At 33.4% G+C, this 16,857-nt stretch overlaps 3 protein-coding genes across 4 annotated transcripts; 2 read left to right on the plus strand and 1 right to left on the minus strand.

Moving 5' to 3' along the window:
• Positions 1 to 544: 544 nt before the first annotated feature.
• On the minus strand, positions 545 to 2,470 carry LOC108337669 (UDP-glycosyltransferase 92A1). Its single transcript, XM_017574240.2, has one exon. It carries the CDS (start codon positions 2,261 to 2,263, stop codon positions 692 to 694), a length of 1,572 nt encoding a protein of 523 aa, XP_017429729.1. The 5' UTR covers positions 2,264 to 2,470; the 3' UTR covers positions 545 to 691.
• A 2,208-nt stretch (positions 2,471 to 4,678) lies between these two features.
• LOC108336541 (UDP-glycosyltransferase 92A1) lies at positions 4,679 to 6,154 on the plus strand. The gene has a single exon (XM_017573019.1). It carries the CDS (start codon positions 4,679 to 4,681, stop codon positions 6,152 to 6,154), a length of 1,476 nt encoding a protein of 491 aa, XP_017428508.1.
• A 2,766-nt stretch (positions 6,155 to 8,920) lies between these two features.
• On the plus strand, positions 8,921 to 11,933 carry LOC108337072 (very-long-chain enoyl-CoA reductase). Of its 2 annotated transcripts, none has more exons than XM_017573514.2 (5): positions 8,921 to 9,079; positions 9,450 to 9,571; positions 9,780 to 9,819; positions 10,656 to 11,407; positions 11,649 to 11,933. In XM_017573514.2, exons 2-5 carry the CDS (start codon positions 9,503 to 9,505, stop codon positions 11,715 to 11,717), a joined length of 930 nt encoding a protein of 309 aa, XP_017429003.1. In that variant the 5' UTR covers positions 8,921 to 9,079; positions 9,450 to 9,502; the 3' UTR covers positions 11,718 to 11,933. The 2 variants fall into 2 exon arrangements, with proteins under 2 accessions (XP_017429003.1, XP_017429005.1); XM_017573516.2 differs by lacking the exon at positions 8,921 to 9,079 and adding an exon at positions 9,160 to 9,183.
• The last annotated feature ends 4,924 nt before the right edge of the window (positions 11,934 to 16,857 follow it).

Here is a 16,857-nt window from a genome sequence, read left to right on the forward strand (position 1 = left end):
TCTCGCCCTATTATACACTAATTAGTACCTATTTGGTCTCTAATCATGTTCGATTAAATGATCTTTATTCTGTTTTGTCCAAATTTGAGAGTTCAAATATAAGTGACCGACCACCCCTCTTTAGTAGTGCAACTACCCGACCATATAGTACAAATATAAATAAACGTGATAAATAATATATAAAAAAAGATATTTACAAACTTAATGTCTTAAAGTCTTATGTTAAAGATAGTTAAATATCGTCTCAAGTCTCTTATATATGAATTGACCCAAGTCTCTTACATATCAATTGACTCAGGATTCAAGACTAGTTAAATTTATATCTCTCTATAGTCTCTCCTATGTTTATATGTCCAGTCCACGTAGCACTCGAGAAACCCAATAAAACAATCTTTCCAATACGTCTACCAACCAATGAAAGGAGTAACAAATAAAAATTTTAGTTTTTATAAATTTGGTAAAAACAAAACTTAATGTTCTTTAAAACAAAACATACATACCTTTCCTTATTTTATAAGCTAAATTTACATACTCATCTTAAGGTCCATTATAATCACGAGTTTCGTTACAAAGTTTCGTGACAAATTACTGAGAAAAACCAAAATTATATCGGATACTCTATCATATCTTATGTTTCATGCATTGCGTTCAAGAATGGGACAATTTTGCTGGGTTTTGCTTCTTGTTGGGCTTAAAAAATAATGGTACAAATTGCTGAAGAGTTTATGACAAACATGCTCACACAAGCAACTTTATTATTCAAATTCAAAATGAAGAAAATCAGAGAGTTGGGTGATAGAATGGTCCTAACAAGATCTTCCATTGCTCTTACCGAAGAACCTTTTTCTTCCCCTTTCTCTGTTATGGCCTTTCTAATATGAGATGCAATCTCCTTTGCCTTCTCCTTCATCTCCTTTCCTTTCCTTTCTTTCTCCATAACTATCTCTATCACCTTCTTCACTTCTTCACCACAAATGGTACTTTCCACAGTTCTAGTGAGCTCCACAGCCACACCCATTTCCTCCACCAACATCTTCACATTGTATGTTTGTTCAGCAGCCAGTGGCCACCCAATCATTGGCACCCCATTGCTAAGACTCTCCAACACAGAGTTCCACCCACAATGACTCAGAAACACTCCTGTTGATTTGTGTGACAGAATCTCCAACTGGGGTGCCCATTTCCGCACCAACAGCCCTTTCTTGGTGTCTCTCATTCTCTCCTCGAACCCTTTCGGCAACCATTCATCCTTGAACTCTCCATCAATGTCAAAACCAACAGGTGGCCTCACAACCCAAATAAACGATCTCCCACTCTTTTCCAACCCTTCCGCCAACGCCATCATTTGGGAGGCACTGATCGTGTTCTGCGACCCAAAAGAAACGTAGACAACAGAATTCCCATCTTTCAAATCCAGCCACTCCATGCATGCTTCAAGAGTCAGGCCAGATTCCTTTCCTGTACGATGTTTTGAACCCTCGAGTGCAGAAGATGGAAGGATAGGCCCCACAGCCCAAACAGGAAGTTGAATATACTTTCTCAGAAGCTTCAACCCCAGAGGCTCTACTTCCTCAGCCGTGTTGCAAATCCACCCTTCAGACTTCATAGCATGTGTAATCTGTGGAATTACGAATCTTGACATGTCATCAGTGCCATCAGCTTCTGTTAGATATCTATGCAATTGAGTGCGGTAGAATCGGTAGTTCTGAGGGAACCCCGGAACCCAGAACTCATCAGAGTGTGTTTTCTTGTGGGGCAGGTTAGACCAGATAGAGATGTAGGCCAAAGTTCCATAAGCACCACAAGTGGTGAAGGTGATGTTCCTAATACCTAGACTATTAGCAACTGTGTTAACCCAGCCAAGGAACACGTCAGATATGATGCAAAGTGGAGGGTGACCTTCTGCTTCTGTTATGCGTGATATCAAGGAGCGAAGAGGAGCCTCAAGCGAGAGTGTTGCATGACAGAACTTTACCAGTTGACTGAAATTTAGCTTATCGGTATTCTCTCTGTTTGGTGGCAAACCGTGTTGCGCAGAGTTGAAGGGTAATTCAGCTAGACGAATTTGATCAGGAGAGGTAGAAGAAAGTGCAGATTTTAGGTGGTGAATGTTGAGAGGGGTGGAAGCTATGGTGATGGTGAAGGTTGTTGCTGCTGTGCGTTGGATCTGTCTTGCTAGTGCGAGGAATGGAATGATATGTCCTTGTGCCATGATTGGTACCATCACGATGTGTTTCTTCTTGTTGTTTGCTTCTTCTGCCATTGGAGCGAGCTGAAGGTGAAAACAAAAAAATTGTTGTTGGTGATAGAAAAAGGATTGCAGAGCTTATAAAGAAGAAGATGCAGAGCTTTTGCAGATTGTGTTGTGACAGAAAGATATAAAACCAGCCTATGAGTGTCACGGGATCTCACGCTTGAAGAAGACAACATGTACGGTTTTTTTTTACTGGACGAAAATAATCTGGATATTATCGATCCAGGCAACTTTTTTTTTTTAATTATGCACATGGAGAAGTTGACGACATGGAGAAGTTGACGACTTGAAGAAGTCGTGTAGAGGGTAGTACCGTCACAATGAAAAAAAGTAAAGTCCAATACTTTTCATAGGTTTCTTTTTATCTTTTGATAAATGATTACAAACATTTATAATCGATAACATGTTAAAATCCTGCAAAGAATGCACAATATGAGATAAATGATGAAATTCGAATTACATGTCTATGTTATAATTGATTATAAAGTGGAAAAAATGGATAAATTAAAATATAATTATTTATGATTTAAGTTTTAATTATAATTGATTATAATTAATTATAATTATAAGGTATCTATTTTTATTTTCTGAATTATGATATAAATGATTATGATATAAGTTTTAATTATGAATTATTATATCTTAATTTATTATATATTATAATTTATAATTTCATTATAAAGTAAAATTATTTTTATAAGTATTAAATTGTATTGTATGACTGTTCGGTCACTTAAGGATTAGATGGTCAACCATCCAACAATAAAATAATTAACGAATAACAATTAATTGATTATTAATCTAAACAATAAAATTAATAAGAATAATAAAAATTATTAATCAATAATTAATAAAAATAATAAAAATTATTAACTGATAATTAATCAATCAAACTTAATTGGAAGTTCATTATAAAGTCTATAAATATATGTTTCACATTAATAATATAGTTTACTTACTTTTCACAAGTCATTTTATTACAAAGTTATTGATCAAAATCACAATATCCACTTCAAGAAAATTTATAAACTATTTGACTATCAAAGCTTAGGAGCATAGAATTATTCAGACAAAAAAACATACACTCAACCCATAAACCAAAACAGAAACTAATAATATATTAGAATTAATTTAAAACTAAAAATATCTAATAAAAATATTAATATAACATTTATTACACTGAAAAATTAATTTTAATTTGAAAAAAAAATATTATTTCATTTTAAAAATTTAAAATTAAACTAACTTAGAAAATAAATATAAAAACTAAAAATTAAATATAAAATAATAATGCTGAAAGTATTATTATAATATCATATTAACCGTATTAACGGTATCATATGACATGACATACATTTATCATGTAGACAAACAAAATATAAACAAAAATTATGGGACATATGACATGACATACATTTATCATGTAGACAAACAAAATATAAACAAAAATTATGGGACATATGACATGCGGTTGATATAGTCATGGCATAAATAACTTAAATTGAATCAATTTTTTTTAAAAAAAGATAAAACTTAATTAAAACAAAAAAAAACTATTTAAATTATTTTAACAATGAGACAAAGAACTAATTTAATTATATATAACTCATTTCCTAAAGTAGCATAAATGTTGATTTTTCAATACATTTCAACATAAATATAGGAGTGTTTTTGAAAAAATATATATAAAATGAAATATAAGTAGAAGTAAGAATTAAATACTTTTGTAAATTTTGAATCAGAATTAAAATTCGTTTTTTATTATAAATTTTAATAAAATTTAAAAATAAATAAATATAATATTTGTAATTGAATTGCATTATTTTTGTTTACTTATTTAACATGATTCTTAGCATTTGAGTAATAACGTATTAAACAGTATAATTATTTAAATATAAGTTTAAAATCTCGTTTGACATAAATAAAAAACTTAAACACTTAAATTAAAAAATATATCTATTTATTTTAAAATTTAAAATCAAATTACATAAATAATTTTAATTTTAAATATAAATTTAAGACTTAAAAGATATTTATGTTTTAATAACAATACATTGGCATCATAAAATTATAGTAATTTTTTGTAATTTGGAAAAGCCATGTTAGATAAAGACCGGAGATGGTGGGTGTGTCTGATCTTGTTAAAGTATACTTTATTCCATCTTCACATGATAAGGTTAAACTTCTGATATTACTATTTTATCCCTATAAAATTTAGAAAATGATAATAAAATGGTTAAAAGTAAATCTTTTGTTTAGTGTATCTTGAATCTAATCTAATTTCATAATTTAGTTATATACTCTAAATTAATCTTATTTATATATTTTAATTTGTCTTTATTTATTTATAGTATATTTCATCTAGTTTATCAATACATTCTGTGTATCAGAAGAAGTCAAGAACATTGGTTTGAGCTACTTCTAATGGCAGAGACAACCAAGAAAAATGGGCACATCGTGATGGTACCCTTAATGGCACAAGGCCACATCATCCCATTACTCGCACTAGCAAGAAAAATCCTACAGTCAACGACGATCTTCACCATCACCATAGCCACCACCCCTCTCAACATTCAACACCTTCGATCTGCACTTTCTTCTTCTCCTTATCAAATCCGTCTTTCTGAGTTGCCATACAACTCTACCCAACATGGTTTGCCACCCAACACAGAGACCACCGAGAACTTAACTCCCACTCAAATAATCAAACTTTTTCGTTCCACACACGCCCTTGAAGCTCCTCTTCGCTCTCTGATATCGCAGATCGCAGAAGAAGAGGGTCATCTTCCACTATGCACAATATCTGACTCTCTCTTGGGTTGGGTTAACAATGTTGCAAAAAGCTTAGGCATTAGGAATATATGTCTCTCCTCTTCCGGTGCATATGGAACTTTGGCCTACTTCTCTATCTGGGCCAACCTCCCTCACAGGAAAACACACTCTGATGAGTTCTGGGTTCCGGGGTTCCCTCCAAACCACCGCTTCCACCGCACTCAATTGCATGGATTTCTAAGAGAAGCTGATGGCAACGATGACTGGTCACAGTGTTTCCTTCCACAGATTGCGCTTTCTATGAAGTCTGATGGATGGGTTTGCAACACTGTTGAGGAATTAGAGCCTCTGGGGTTGCAGCTTCTGAGGGACTACCTTCAACTTCCTGTTTGGGCTGTGGGGCCTATCCTTCCATCTTCTGCACTCGAGGGTTCAAAGCATCGCACAGGAAAGGAATCTGGCGTGACTCTTGAAGCATGCATGGAGTGGATGGATTTGAAGAATGAGAATTCTGTTGTCTACGTTTCTTTTGGGTCTCAGAACACGATCAGTGCCTCCCAAATGATGGCGTTGGCCGAAGGGTTGGAAAAGAGTGGGAGATCGTTTATTTGGGTTGTGAGGCCACCTGTTGGTTTTGACATTGATGGAGAGTTCAAGGAAGAATGGTTGCCAAAAGGGTTCGAGGAGAGAATGAGAGACAGCAAGAAAGGGTTGTTGGTGCGGAAATGGGCACCCCAGTTGGAGATTCTGTCACACAAATCAACAGGAGTGTTTCTGAGTCATTGTGGATGGAACTCTGTGTTGGAGAGTCTTAGCAATGGGGTGCCATTGATTGGGTGGCCACTGGCTGCAGAGCAAACATACAATGTGAAGATGTTGGTGGAGGAAATGGGTGTGGCTGTGGAGCTCACTAGAACTGTGGAAAGTACCATTTGTGGTGAAGAAGTGAAGAAGGTGATAGAGATAGTTATGGAGAAAGAAGGGAAAGGAAAGAAGATGAAGGAGAAGGCAAAGGAGATTGCATCTCATATGAGAAAGGCCATAACAGAGAAAAGGGAAGAAAAAGGTTCTTCGGTAAGAGCAATGGATGATCTTGTCAGGACCATTCTATCACCCAACTCTCTGTGATTTTCTTCATTTAGAATTTGACTAACAAAGTTGCTTGTGTGAGCATATCTGTCATAAACTCCTCTGCAATTTATAATTAGACTTTGACAGTGCCACTGTGAATATGTTAAGTTAACTTATATTAAACGTTTTAATATAAAATGGTGATTAGTTATATGAATAAATTTAGCATATATTAACTTACAACACAACAAAACACTGATACGACATGCACGAGTTATGAATTATTGTGTAGTATATTCTGCTGCTTCGCTTATATCATTAACAATTCTGAATCTTTGTTCCTATTTTCTTGTTCCAGACTGTAATTGTTTACTCACTGTCCCCTTTTCCTTGTTTCAAAATCAAAATCTGCACTTCTTAGTTGCAATATGATTAGTATCTCTCCAATCTGGCTATAACATCACGTCCAGAGAAATATTAGATTGACTTTTTCACTTTTCAAAGATATCAAATTTCTGTTCTGATTGATGAGTACATAAGGGCAAACTTGAGGCCAATTTTTTCACATTTGTCTTGTCAAGAATGAGCAAGATGTGAAGGGTTTTGTTGTTCATCTTTGATACCAATAAGGAGTCATGATTGAGTTGCAGGTTGGTGTTAGGGGAAAAAAATGGAAAAATCCTGAGTGTTATTTTCTTCTATAAAAGTTAAAGTTGACCTGATAGAGATGAAGGCCGGTTGAAGACTTTGATATTGGTGGTAGGAATTTAATGTTTGTACAAGTTCAAATGTGAAGACAAAAAGAATTAATATGCAAGAACAAAAATCTAATGTCAGTCATTTTAACTTCATTAGACTTTGTTTATGCATAATCATGTTGTTGATGAATTTAATCATGCCACTTCTGAGAACTTATGTGAATGTAGATATTGAAGTTATAAAAATTTATTATAAACATGATCACGGTTAATCATATAATAAAACAATCACTTTCGTATTAGATTTGAATAAGGAGGTTAACTGAGAAACACAAATATTAATGAGAGCTGAACTCTAAATTAACCCTCATTCTTATCTAAAACTTTAAGACAAAACTTTAAGACAATGAATCTTTTATGTAGGCTTTGATTTACACTACCATTTTCAACAAGTTTGATCTAAAATAGAATTATGTTAAAGTATAAAATATTTTTTTTCTGACAATTATTTTGTACTATAGAAGATTTGAATTCAGTATTGTTAAATTCAGTATTGCTTTCTATATGGTTATATAATTTTAAGTTCATAATTTTTTATTGTTTACTTAGATCTTTAAAACTTCACAATTGTTCTTCAACATTAATCTACCATCAATATTCTCAGTGAAAATTGCTAACTGCAACACAACTTAATTGATGACATGTTAACACGTTGATGTGTAAGATGTCTTTAAAGAAAATAAAAAATACACCATAGTAATATTTTATATAATTAAAATATTACGTAATATTTGTAATAACCAAAATTTCACAATCATGGAACTTAAAAACTAAATCGCATAATTTTAGATTTTCTCTTACCTATCATTTAATTCATTTTTAAAAAATTATCAAATTAAAATAATGTGCACAAATAATAAATAAGAATTAAAAAAAGGACAAAATGAAAGAAATCTATGGTGTAATTTTGATTATGTTCGATAATTATGTTTTCTTCTCTTTTTTGATTTTTTTATGATTTTTCTTTTGTTTTGCTTTATTTGAATTGTGTATAGGCGTATATTTTATTTTATATTATTTTTTTATTCATAGACATTATTTTAATTTTTGTGACGAAATTAAGTGAGCAGTTTTAGTTTCTATAATACTATAATAGTGTAGTTTTAGTCGTTTAGATTATATTCTATAATTTTGATCCTTTAGTAACATCATATACATGTATGACATTGTAATAATGTCATCACTAAGATGTCATATTAATATTCTTATCTTCTTCTTTTTGTTAAGAAAGCTTGTGGTTAAATTTTAAAATATAAAAATTAAGTATGCAATTAAAAAAATTGAGACTAATGCTAGAAAAGGATAAAACTAAGAATCAAAAGTGAATATAATATTTCCTTAAATCTCCATAACATTGAATAATAAAAGTTATTTTTAATTGCATATATCATTAATTAAGAGATTTATAGGTAAACAAAATGAACATAATCATTTGATTTTGTTAGGCAGAACTATAATGAAGTCTTAGGTAAGCAGAAAGTCGGTAGTAGTTAGTTAGTAAATGCACTACCATCCAACTAGATATGTCCTTGCTACTTTGTTTTTCTTTTATATTTTTAATGACAAAAATATTAATTTAAGAATTTAATAACTAGCATTTTTTAATCTAAATAACCATATGATATTTATCTTTTTCACGTATTTGTCTAGACATTATCTCTCATGTTATAAGAAAATTAAAGATAATAAAGTGAAACTTTGACAAAATGGGATAGATGATTGGAATGTGCCACTGACAACTATTTTAGGTTTCTTCATTTGAAACTTTAGAAAAGAGGATGAAACTAACTCATGCAAAGAATTTGATAAATATTTACACTTTTTTATACCATTCAAACAAAAAGTAATTCTTTTAAAAGAAAAAAGAATTATTTACAAATACAAATTTACTTTTTCATATTTCAATCTCTCAAAATAAAAAATTTCAGTATCAATTTGAAGAACACAAACCAAGTTTGTGGTGAGTTTTAGATTATGAGCTAAAATGGTTAGCTGTCCAACCCCAACTGCATCACATTAATGTTTGAATATGCATATGCATGCCTTCATCTGCTACTCACCACACTTCACATTAATTCATATCTCCCATCTATAATCTTTTTCTATATATTATATATTATATTCAAATTCAAGTTTTGTAAGCTAACATTTCCTTTGTGTTTGTCAGTGACTACAACTGTCAGCACATACATCCCTTCTCCTTCTCTATCTCTTTCCAATTCAGGTGATTCCCTTTTCTTCCTCGTTGCTCTTTTCTTATTTTCCTCCAATTGGGTCATTCAAATCTTAGCAACCAGCTCTTGTTGTTCATTTTTGCCTTATTTTACGGTGACTCACATTCTTTGTGATAATCGAATCACAAGTTTCTTCGTGAAATTTCGGGTTTTTTGCTAGCTTCTTTTTTACGAACGATTACAGAATCTAAAAAGCTTGGAACTTGACGGATATTCCGTCATGATTGATGCAAATTAAATGGGGGGTTTCTTCTATATTAACGTGGTTGTAAATGTTATAGCTTCTAAGAAACAAAATCACACTTTTTGCATTGTGTTTGTGGCTGCTGATGTGAATCTTCATTTGTTTTTTGGTTTCAGACACGTAGTACTGTTGGATCTTGCATATATAAACCCTTTATCCATTCGCAAATATGAAGGTCACTGTGGTTTCTCGTAGTGGAAGAGAAGTGGTTAAAGGTGGTATTCACCTCAGCGATTCTGTATGTCTCTCTTTCTCTCTAAATTTCTTGTTTTTTTCATTTTGTTTACTTTTTCGCTGTCATGGTAGTTCTGATATCGCGGATTGATTATGAGGAATTAGGTTTTTGTCTATACAATTTCCCCATTTTGACCAAATTTTCAATTGGCAAACGGGGACTTTATTTTTTAAGAGTAATAATTTACTACTATGGTTTATCTTTTGTGTAGGCTACTGTAGCAGATCTGCAGGAGGCAATTCATAAGCAAAGTAAGTGAGGAGCTTGTTCTTACTACCGTTTTTATGTATAAATTACTTTTTTAAGGTAATATTTTAGATGTAAAATGACTAAAATCGAGTTAGCCTGGGCTTAGGTCGGGATGGTGCTACTATAGTTGTAGTGTTGTGATGTTCTTTCCGTTGTTCTGGTGATGGATTTAACTTATTGCATAATGTGATGATAGTTGATAACAGCCTTAGATGTGCATTGATGTTTGTCATTCTTACTACACACTGAAGAAGCCTAATACATAATAAGATCTGTGTCTATTTAAACTTAAAACTGTATTCTGAGGTTTTCATCTGTATCTTAGCCATATCAGGTAAATTTGTATTAAAAAGTATTAATGAATTGAGGCAAATTGAAATTGGTATGAATACTTTTGCATTTATGAAGTATGTGGACTGCATAAATTATAAGTTAATTTAACTTATGAAGAAACTCATTTCATTTTGTTCTCTCTCTAAGAAGTTTTACAGAGATGTTTTACCTAACAGGTCATTAGTATCTTTTATTAGATTATCAGATCTGCAAGTGTTTTTCAGTAACTTCTTAGTTAAACCTATTCTAGGTTGTTGAACTTGAAATATTCTGATGTTCCTCAGTTTATGAAACACAACCCATGTTTCATTGGATGTGAAATCAAATGAATTATTATTGTTGTTGATAACACTAGTTCAACCCTGCATATAACTCCTGTTATTATTGTATGGCTTTGTTTTTCCATCTTAGTGCCTCTCTTGGAAGAAAAAAAAATGCTTATCTGTAACTGTAACTCTGTCTCTACTTACCATTGGATTAACATGATTTGAATGTTCACTTACAGCCAAGAAGCAGCCATCAAGGCAGCGTTTGACACTTGCTGTCCAACCCGGATCAAAGGAAAGGCCTGTTGTGCTTAATTACAAGAAGAGTCTGAAAGACTATACTAGTGGAAACTCAGAAACCTTAACTGTTGTATTCAAGGACTTGGGCCCTCAGGTTTCTTATCGAACACTATTTTTCTGCGAGTATTTGGGACCTTTGCTTCTCTATCCAGTCTTCTACTATTTCCCTGTTTACCAATATTTTGGTTACCAAGGTGAACGTGTCATCCATTCTGTGCAAACATACGCCTTGTACTACTGGTGTTTCCATTATGCCAAACGAATTCTGGAAACGTTTTTCGTGCATCGCTTCAGCCATGCAACCTCACCCCTTTCCAACGTGTTCCGTAACTGTGCTTATTACTGGAGTTTTGGATCATACATTGCTTACTACGTGAACCACCCTCTGTATACTCCTGTGAGCGACCTTCAAATGAAGATTGGGTTTGGGTTTGGAATACTTTGTCAAATTTCAAACTTCTACTGTCATATTATACTGAAGAATCTCCGCAGTCCTGGCGGTGAAGGTGGATACCAAATCCCAAAAGGTTTTCTCTTCAATATTGTTACCTGTGCAAATTACACGACCGAGATCTATCAGTGGCTGGGCTTCAACATCGCAACGCAAACTGTGGCAGGTTATATTTTCCTTGTGGTTGCTACTTTCATCATGACCAACTGGGCTTTTGCCAAGCACAGGCGTTTGAAGAAGGTATGTTTCCTTACCTTTTACAATTCAGTTCATCAATATGGTCTACAGGAAAAATGTATACATTTCACCACAAAGTTTTCTTGTAAAGGATAAATACACATAGTGTATGAAATAAATTACTTGGCCGTGTTTTTTCCTTTGTAGCTAGCTAACTTGATTTTTAGACTCCTTGATATTTCTTCTCCTGCCATGTTAAACATGTGGATTCAACTGTTGATCTTGTTTTTGGTTGAACGTGCAGTTATTTGATGGAAAGGATGGGAGCCCTAGGTATCCTCGTCGATGGATAATATTGCCTCCATTCCTGTAGAAGACGAAGCTGATCAGGTCGCTACTCTCTGCTCACAGGATTCTGAGATTTATAATTGTAGCATAATGAAATTTTCGTCATCTCTTTTTATTAGATATGGATTTGTCTTGCAATGCTTTTGATTATGAAGTTGATTGCTAAATTGTTGAATCAGTGTTTTGCAGAATATTTATAATCATTTCAAGATTGTAGTACTGAGATGCATGTTTCTTCCAAGTCTTCATATTGTGATAACCGTGTTGATTTTGCTGTTTAATATTTGTTGGCTATTTTAGTGTTTCCAGATTAATCATTTTAAAAAATGAAAGCTCTGTTTTCTAACTTATAGACGTAGCAGTGACCAGGCTTCATATGTCACAACTATTAATCTTCCTTCACACTGATGCTCATGTAATACATAAGTTATTATTCTTAATGGCAAGATTTCTCTCCTTTCAGAAAATATAAAGAAAAAAAAAATACTTACAAGGTCTGGAAATGTGTTAATATAAAAATTTCTTCATACATTATGTTTGACACTAGAAATCATCAATAATTTTAGTCTCTAATGTTTATGGTATGTCAATTTGATTTTTAAATTTCCCAATGATAAATCATTTGAATCCCTGCTTTTACAAGTCAATCTAATCCGTTGCGTATCAGTCAGTAGCATTTATTACAAACTCGATGGTTTAACTCTAGTTACTAACAACTTTTAATAATTTAATGTTAGTTTGTTGTTTTAACATATTCATAAAACAGTTGTCTTGACAATTCCAAGCCGTTGCAAATACAAGATTTGCCCGTGCCTTGAGCGATCGAAATTTCACCCTTTACCAACTACCATAAACAAAGATAAGGTTTTTTTAGCATGTGCCACATTCTCACTCCACTGTTGACTTTCATAGACGTAAGAAAAAAAAAATGAAATCACGTATTTATAAACATACAAAATAATAAATAGCTGACTGAAAAATGAATAACAAGATGCAAAATTTCACACGAAGCTCAAGTCCCATCATCTGCCATGCAATAATTATCCCTCCCAAAGTATAAAATGGTCGTGAGACTACTGCTCAAACATTGCTACTTGAAAATCCTAGTTTGATCAGATGATGTTACCAGTAGCTATGTTCTCCATACGCCGAATTGTTCTACGTCGTTTCACGACCACTAGAATTATCTTTGAAGGACACAAATTTAACCTCCACCTTTATGAGTTTATCAAAAGAGTTCTCATTCTCACACATATGATTGTTTGACCTGGTATCTATATATCATATCGAGTTGGTAGAAATCTCATTTCAAGTATGTTCCAACATCCACCTTCTTTATCTTCTTAAGCTCAATCCTCTGTTTATTCATAATTTCATTAGCTTCATCTAGAAGCCTTCCTATCCGTTGAATCTCTTCATCTTTTTGTTTGAGTTCTTTTTCCAGGTTTTCCTTCTCTACAATTGTTGCATCCTTTACTAAGATCACTCATCCATTGTTGGGATTTGGCTCTCCATGTCCATTGCATCCGAGCTCTTTGCCATCAACAGGATTCCACATTCTTCTTCAACATCTTCAGTAACGAGATTCGTCTCCCCCTTTGTCTCGGTCTTGCAATATTTTACAATATGGCCTACCTTACCACAATTATAGCACTTGCTTGATCTACACTCGTTTGCATAGTGACCATACTTGCCACACTTAAAACACTCAACTCCTGACAGATATCATCGGCCTTTCCCTTGTCCTCGATCACACCAATTTTACTAATCGATTTGCTCTTCATCATTCTCAAAATTACCTCGACCACGTACACCTCGTCCTTGGCTTCCTCGCCATCTGCCACCAGGACCTCGGTTCTGAGTAATCTGACTTTTATTCGAGTCAAACTGTACCTATAGTGCTTGGTTGTCGGGTTCAACCTGATTATCCCAACTCCTTCTCCTTTCTTCGTGGGCTTCTAATGACCCAACAAGTTCATCCATTGTGAGAACCGACAAGTCGTTTGATTCTTCGATGGCGCACACAATACTTTCGAAATCTTTTGTAAGAGATCTCAAAATTTTTCCCACAACCCGGCTAGATGACATTTGTTCTCCATTCCTGCCGAGTTGGTTGGCCACCTTCTCCACCCGAGTTATGTACTCGGTTATATGTTCTTTGGGCTCCATCTTCAACTGTTCAAACTCTCCTTTGAGAGGTTGTATTCAGACTTGTCTAATGCGGTTGTCACCTTTATACGCAACCTCTAATATCTCCCAAGCTTCCTTTGTTGATTTAGCATTCGCTATTTTTTCGAATCCTGACTCATCTATTGCATTGTAGAGAAAATATAATGTCGACCCATCTCTTGCACGTGTTTTCTTCAACAGGGTTGTCTGTGCCACGGTCTGATGTTCATCTTCATCAGGTTCAACGTATCCGTCTTCCACCATATCCCAAACGTCTTGGGATCTCAATAATGCTTTTATCCGTAGAATTAAAAAAAAGGACAAAATGAAAGAAATATATGGTGTAATTTTGATTATGTTCGATAATTATGTTTTCTTCTCTTTTTCGATTTTTTATGGTTTTTCTTTTGTTTTATTTTATTTGAATTATGTATGGGCGTATATTTTATTTTATATTATTTTTTTATTCATAGACATTATTTTAATTTTGTGACGAAATTAAGTGAGCAGTTTTAGTTTCTATAATACTATAATAGTGTAGTTTTAGTCGTTTAAATCATACCCTATAACTTTGATCCTTTAGTAACATGATTGTAATAATGTCATCACTAAGATGTCATATTAATATTTTTATCTTCTTTTTTTATTTGTTAAGAATGAGCTTATGGATAAATTTTAAAATATAAAAACTAACTATGCCAAATCATTTAAAATTAATTACCTTAATTTTAAAATTAATTTAATGTAAAACTATTTGTCATATTTAAATACTGAATTGGCGCGATTCCTCATTTCTATATTTTGGGAGCCTAGTGCACTTTCTACAGAGTAAGTTTTCTTTATTTTCTTCCTTCTTTTTTCATTATTTCTATATTTTGGGAGCCTAGTGCACTTTCTACAGAGTAAGTTTTCTTTATTTTCTTCCTTCTTTTTTCATTTTTTTTATCTGTGCATTTATATTAGTATGTTGTTTTTTTTTCGTTTTTCTTTTTTTTCTTTTCTTTGTTTTTTATAAGTGTGAAAAAGAATTGTTTTTACACTTATAAATGAGCTCAATCTTGTAATTATTCATGTTGTTCTTCATTGAAAAGTTGTAATAGATAATAGATTGTTATGTAAAATATTGTAAGGATGTATTATTTAGACTCTGTCAGCCAATTTTTGCAAAGCGAAAGCCAAAATTTGTACTGCCAGAAGAAGGAAATTCGCATAGCGCACCAGTACCTGTGCGTTGAGCGAATAACATCAGTTAAAGTGCAGCAGTTAAGAAAATTCACATAGCGCACTAGTACATGCTGAGCGAATTAATGAAGTTAAGTAGTTTTAAAAGACGTGACAGAAAGACAGAAACATTCTTTTGACAGAAGTTCCGGACAAAAAAAAGAAACGAAAACATCTCAGGAACTTTCGGAGACTACTTCAAGGCATCAAGACACCATTTTTGCAAGGGATTGCTTCAAATGTGTAGGTTTAGATGACTAGGAGTAGTTTTTCTTTTGTTGGAATTGGATGTAATGAACTCACTGTGATGTAATTTTCCTGTTCAATATATCGTTGTTCGTTCAAAAAAAATGATAAAAAAAAAGCTCAAAATGAAAAAGAAGGTTGAGTTGTAAAAGAAAATGGTATGTGATAAAAGATATATTTTGGGATTTGAGTACTGGATTGGGAATTGAAGTTGTTCTCTTCTTAATAAGTGTCTTTGAATCCAAGAAAAACCATCATTCTTTTTCTAGCCAAGCCAAGCCTTAACCTGAAAAGACCTTTGGACTTAACCAATAGTGTGTGAATCAAATGAAATGCAAAAGCTTATGAAGTTCTATGTCAATTCTACTGTCATGTGAGGACAAACACTTGAGTGTGAGTAACGATAAATGTTGATTTGGTTGTTCATATTATATGCACAGATGATTTTGTGAGTGATACACCATGTCATACTTGTTTGAAATTTTTGGGAATGCATGTGATTATTCTGATATGCAGAGTCATTTTATCAAAATGTCAAATGTTTGTTGTGATGTTCATTTTCTTGTGTGATTTCATGAGGGCATGAAATAGTTCAAGTTTCGGGGAGTTGATAAGTGTGAAAAAGATTGTTTTTACACTTATAAATGAGCTTAATCTTGTAATTATTCATGTTAATGCCAAAAGAAGGAAATTTGCATAGCGCACCAGTAAACATTCTTCTAACAGAAGTTTCGGACAAAAGAAAGAAACGAAAACATCTCAAGAACTGCACGCTTAACCATTCTTATGGGTTAGGCTACCGAAAAGCAAATGCATTTTGGTGATATGAGTAGCCAAATCAATCCCTTTAAGTTATCCTTCAACTATATAGTCTCATACCTATACAGTCTCTAGATTCCTCTCATTCTAGTGTATGTTTGATTCATTCATGTGTCCCTTCCACTGGAAGCCTGCCAGGAGCCGTTCCTTGTCAGTGCCCATTGCACTTCGTGCCTCTTGCACCGGCGATCACTCCCCGCCCTCGTTAGTGCCCGGGTGTCACATGCCCACCAACTTTCGCTTGGTTCGTCCTCGAACCACACCGTACTAGGAGAGGCTAGGCTCTGATACCATAAATGTGGCATCCCAAATATATAATAACCACAATCATATAACTTAGGCGTCTACATTCCAATAAAGAGAACAGTCAGAGTAGAATAGTAGTTCAGTAGCTGATATTACAGTCATCCACAAAAGGACAGAACTTAAAACTTAAACAGTTTAAAGTACTTCAAAATAACACCAACTTAAATTTAGAAATCCTAAAAATACTATAATGCATCATCAGCATCCTCCAACTTTTGCTCCAAGGGAACCTCCTCAACAACATCTGCTCCCATCCAAGTGGATGATCATCGCAAAGGAAAACATACACAAGCAGCACACAACAAAGAAGCAAGGGTGAGCTAGATAAACAAGCAATAAATATCATCGTGCTTAGCTACGTATAAAGAACAATCAAGGCATACCACTTTAAACCATGACTCAAA

The sequence above is a fragment of the Vigna angularis genome, chromosome 7 (genome assembly GCF_016808095.1).
Source record: "Vigna angularis cultivar LongXiaoDou No.4 chromosome 7, ASM1680809v1, whole genome shotgun sequence".
NCBI classification, from domain to species: domain Eukaryota; kingdom Viridiplantae; phylum Streptophyta; class Magnoliopsida; order Fabales; family Fabaceae; genus Vigna; species Vigna angularis.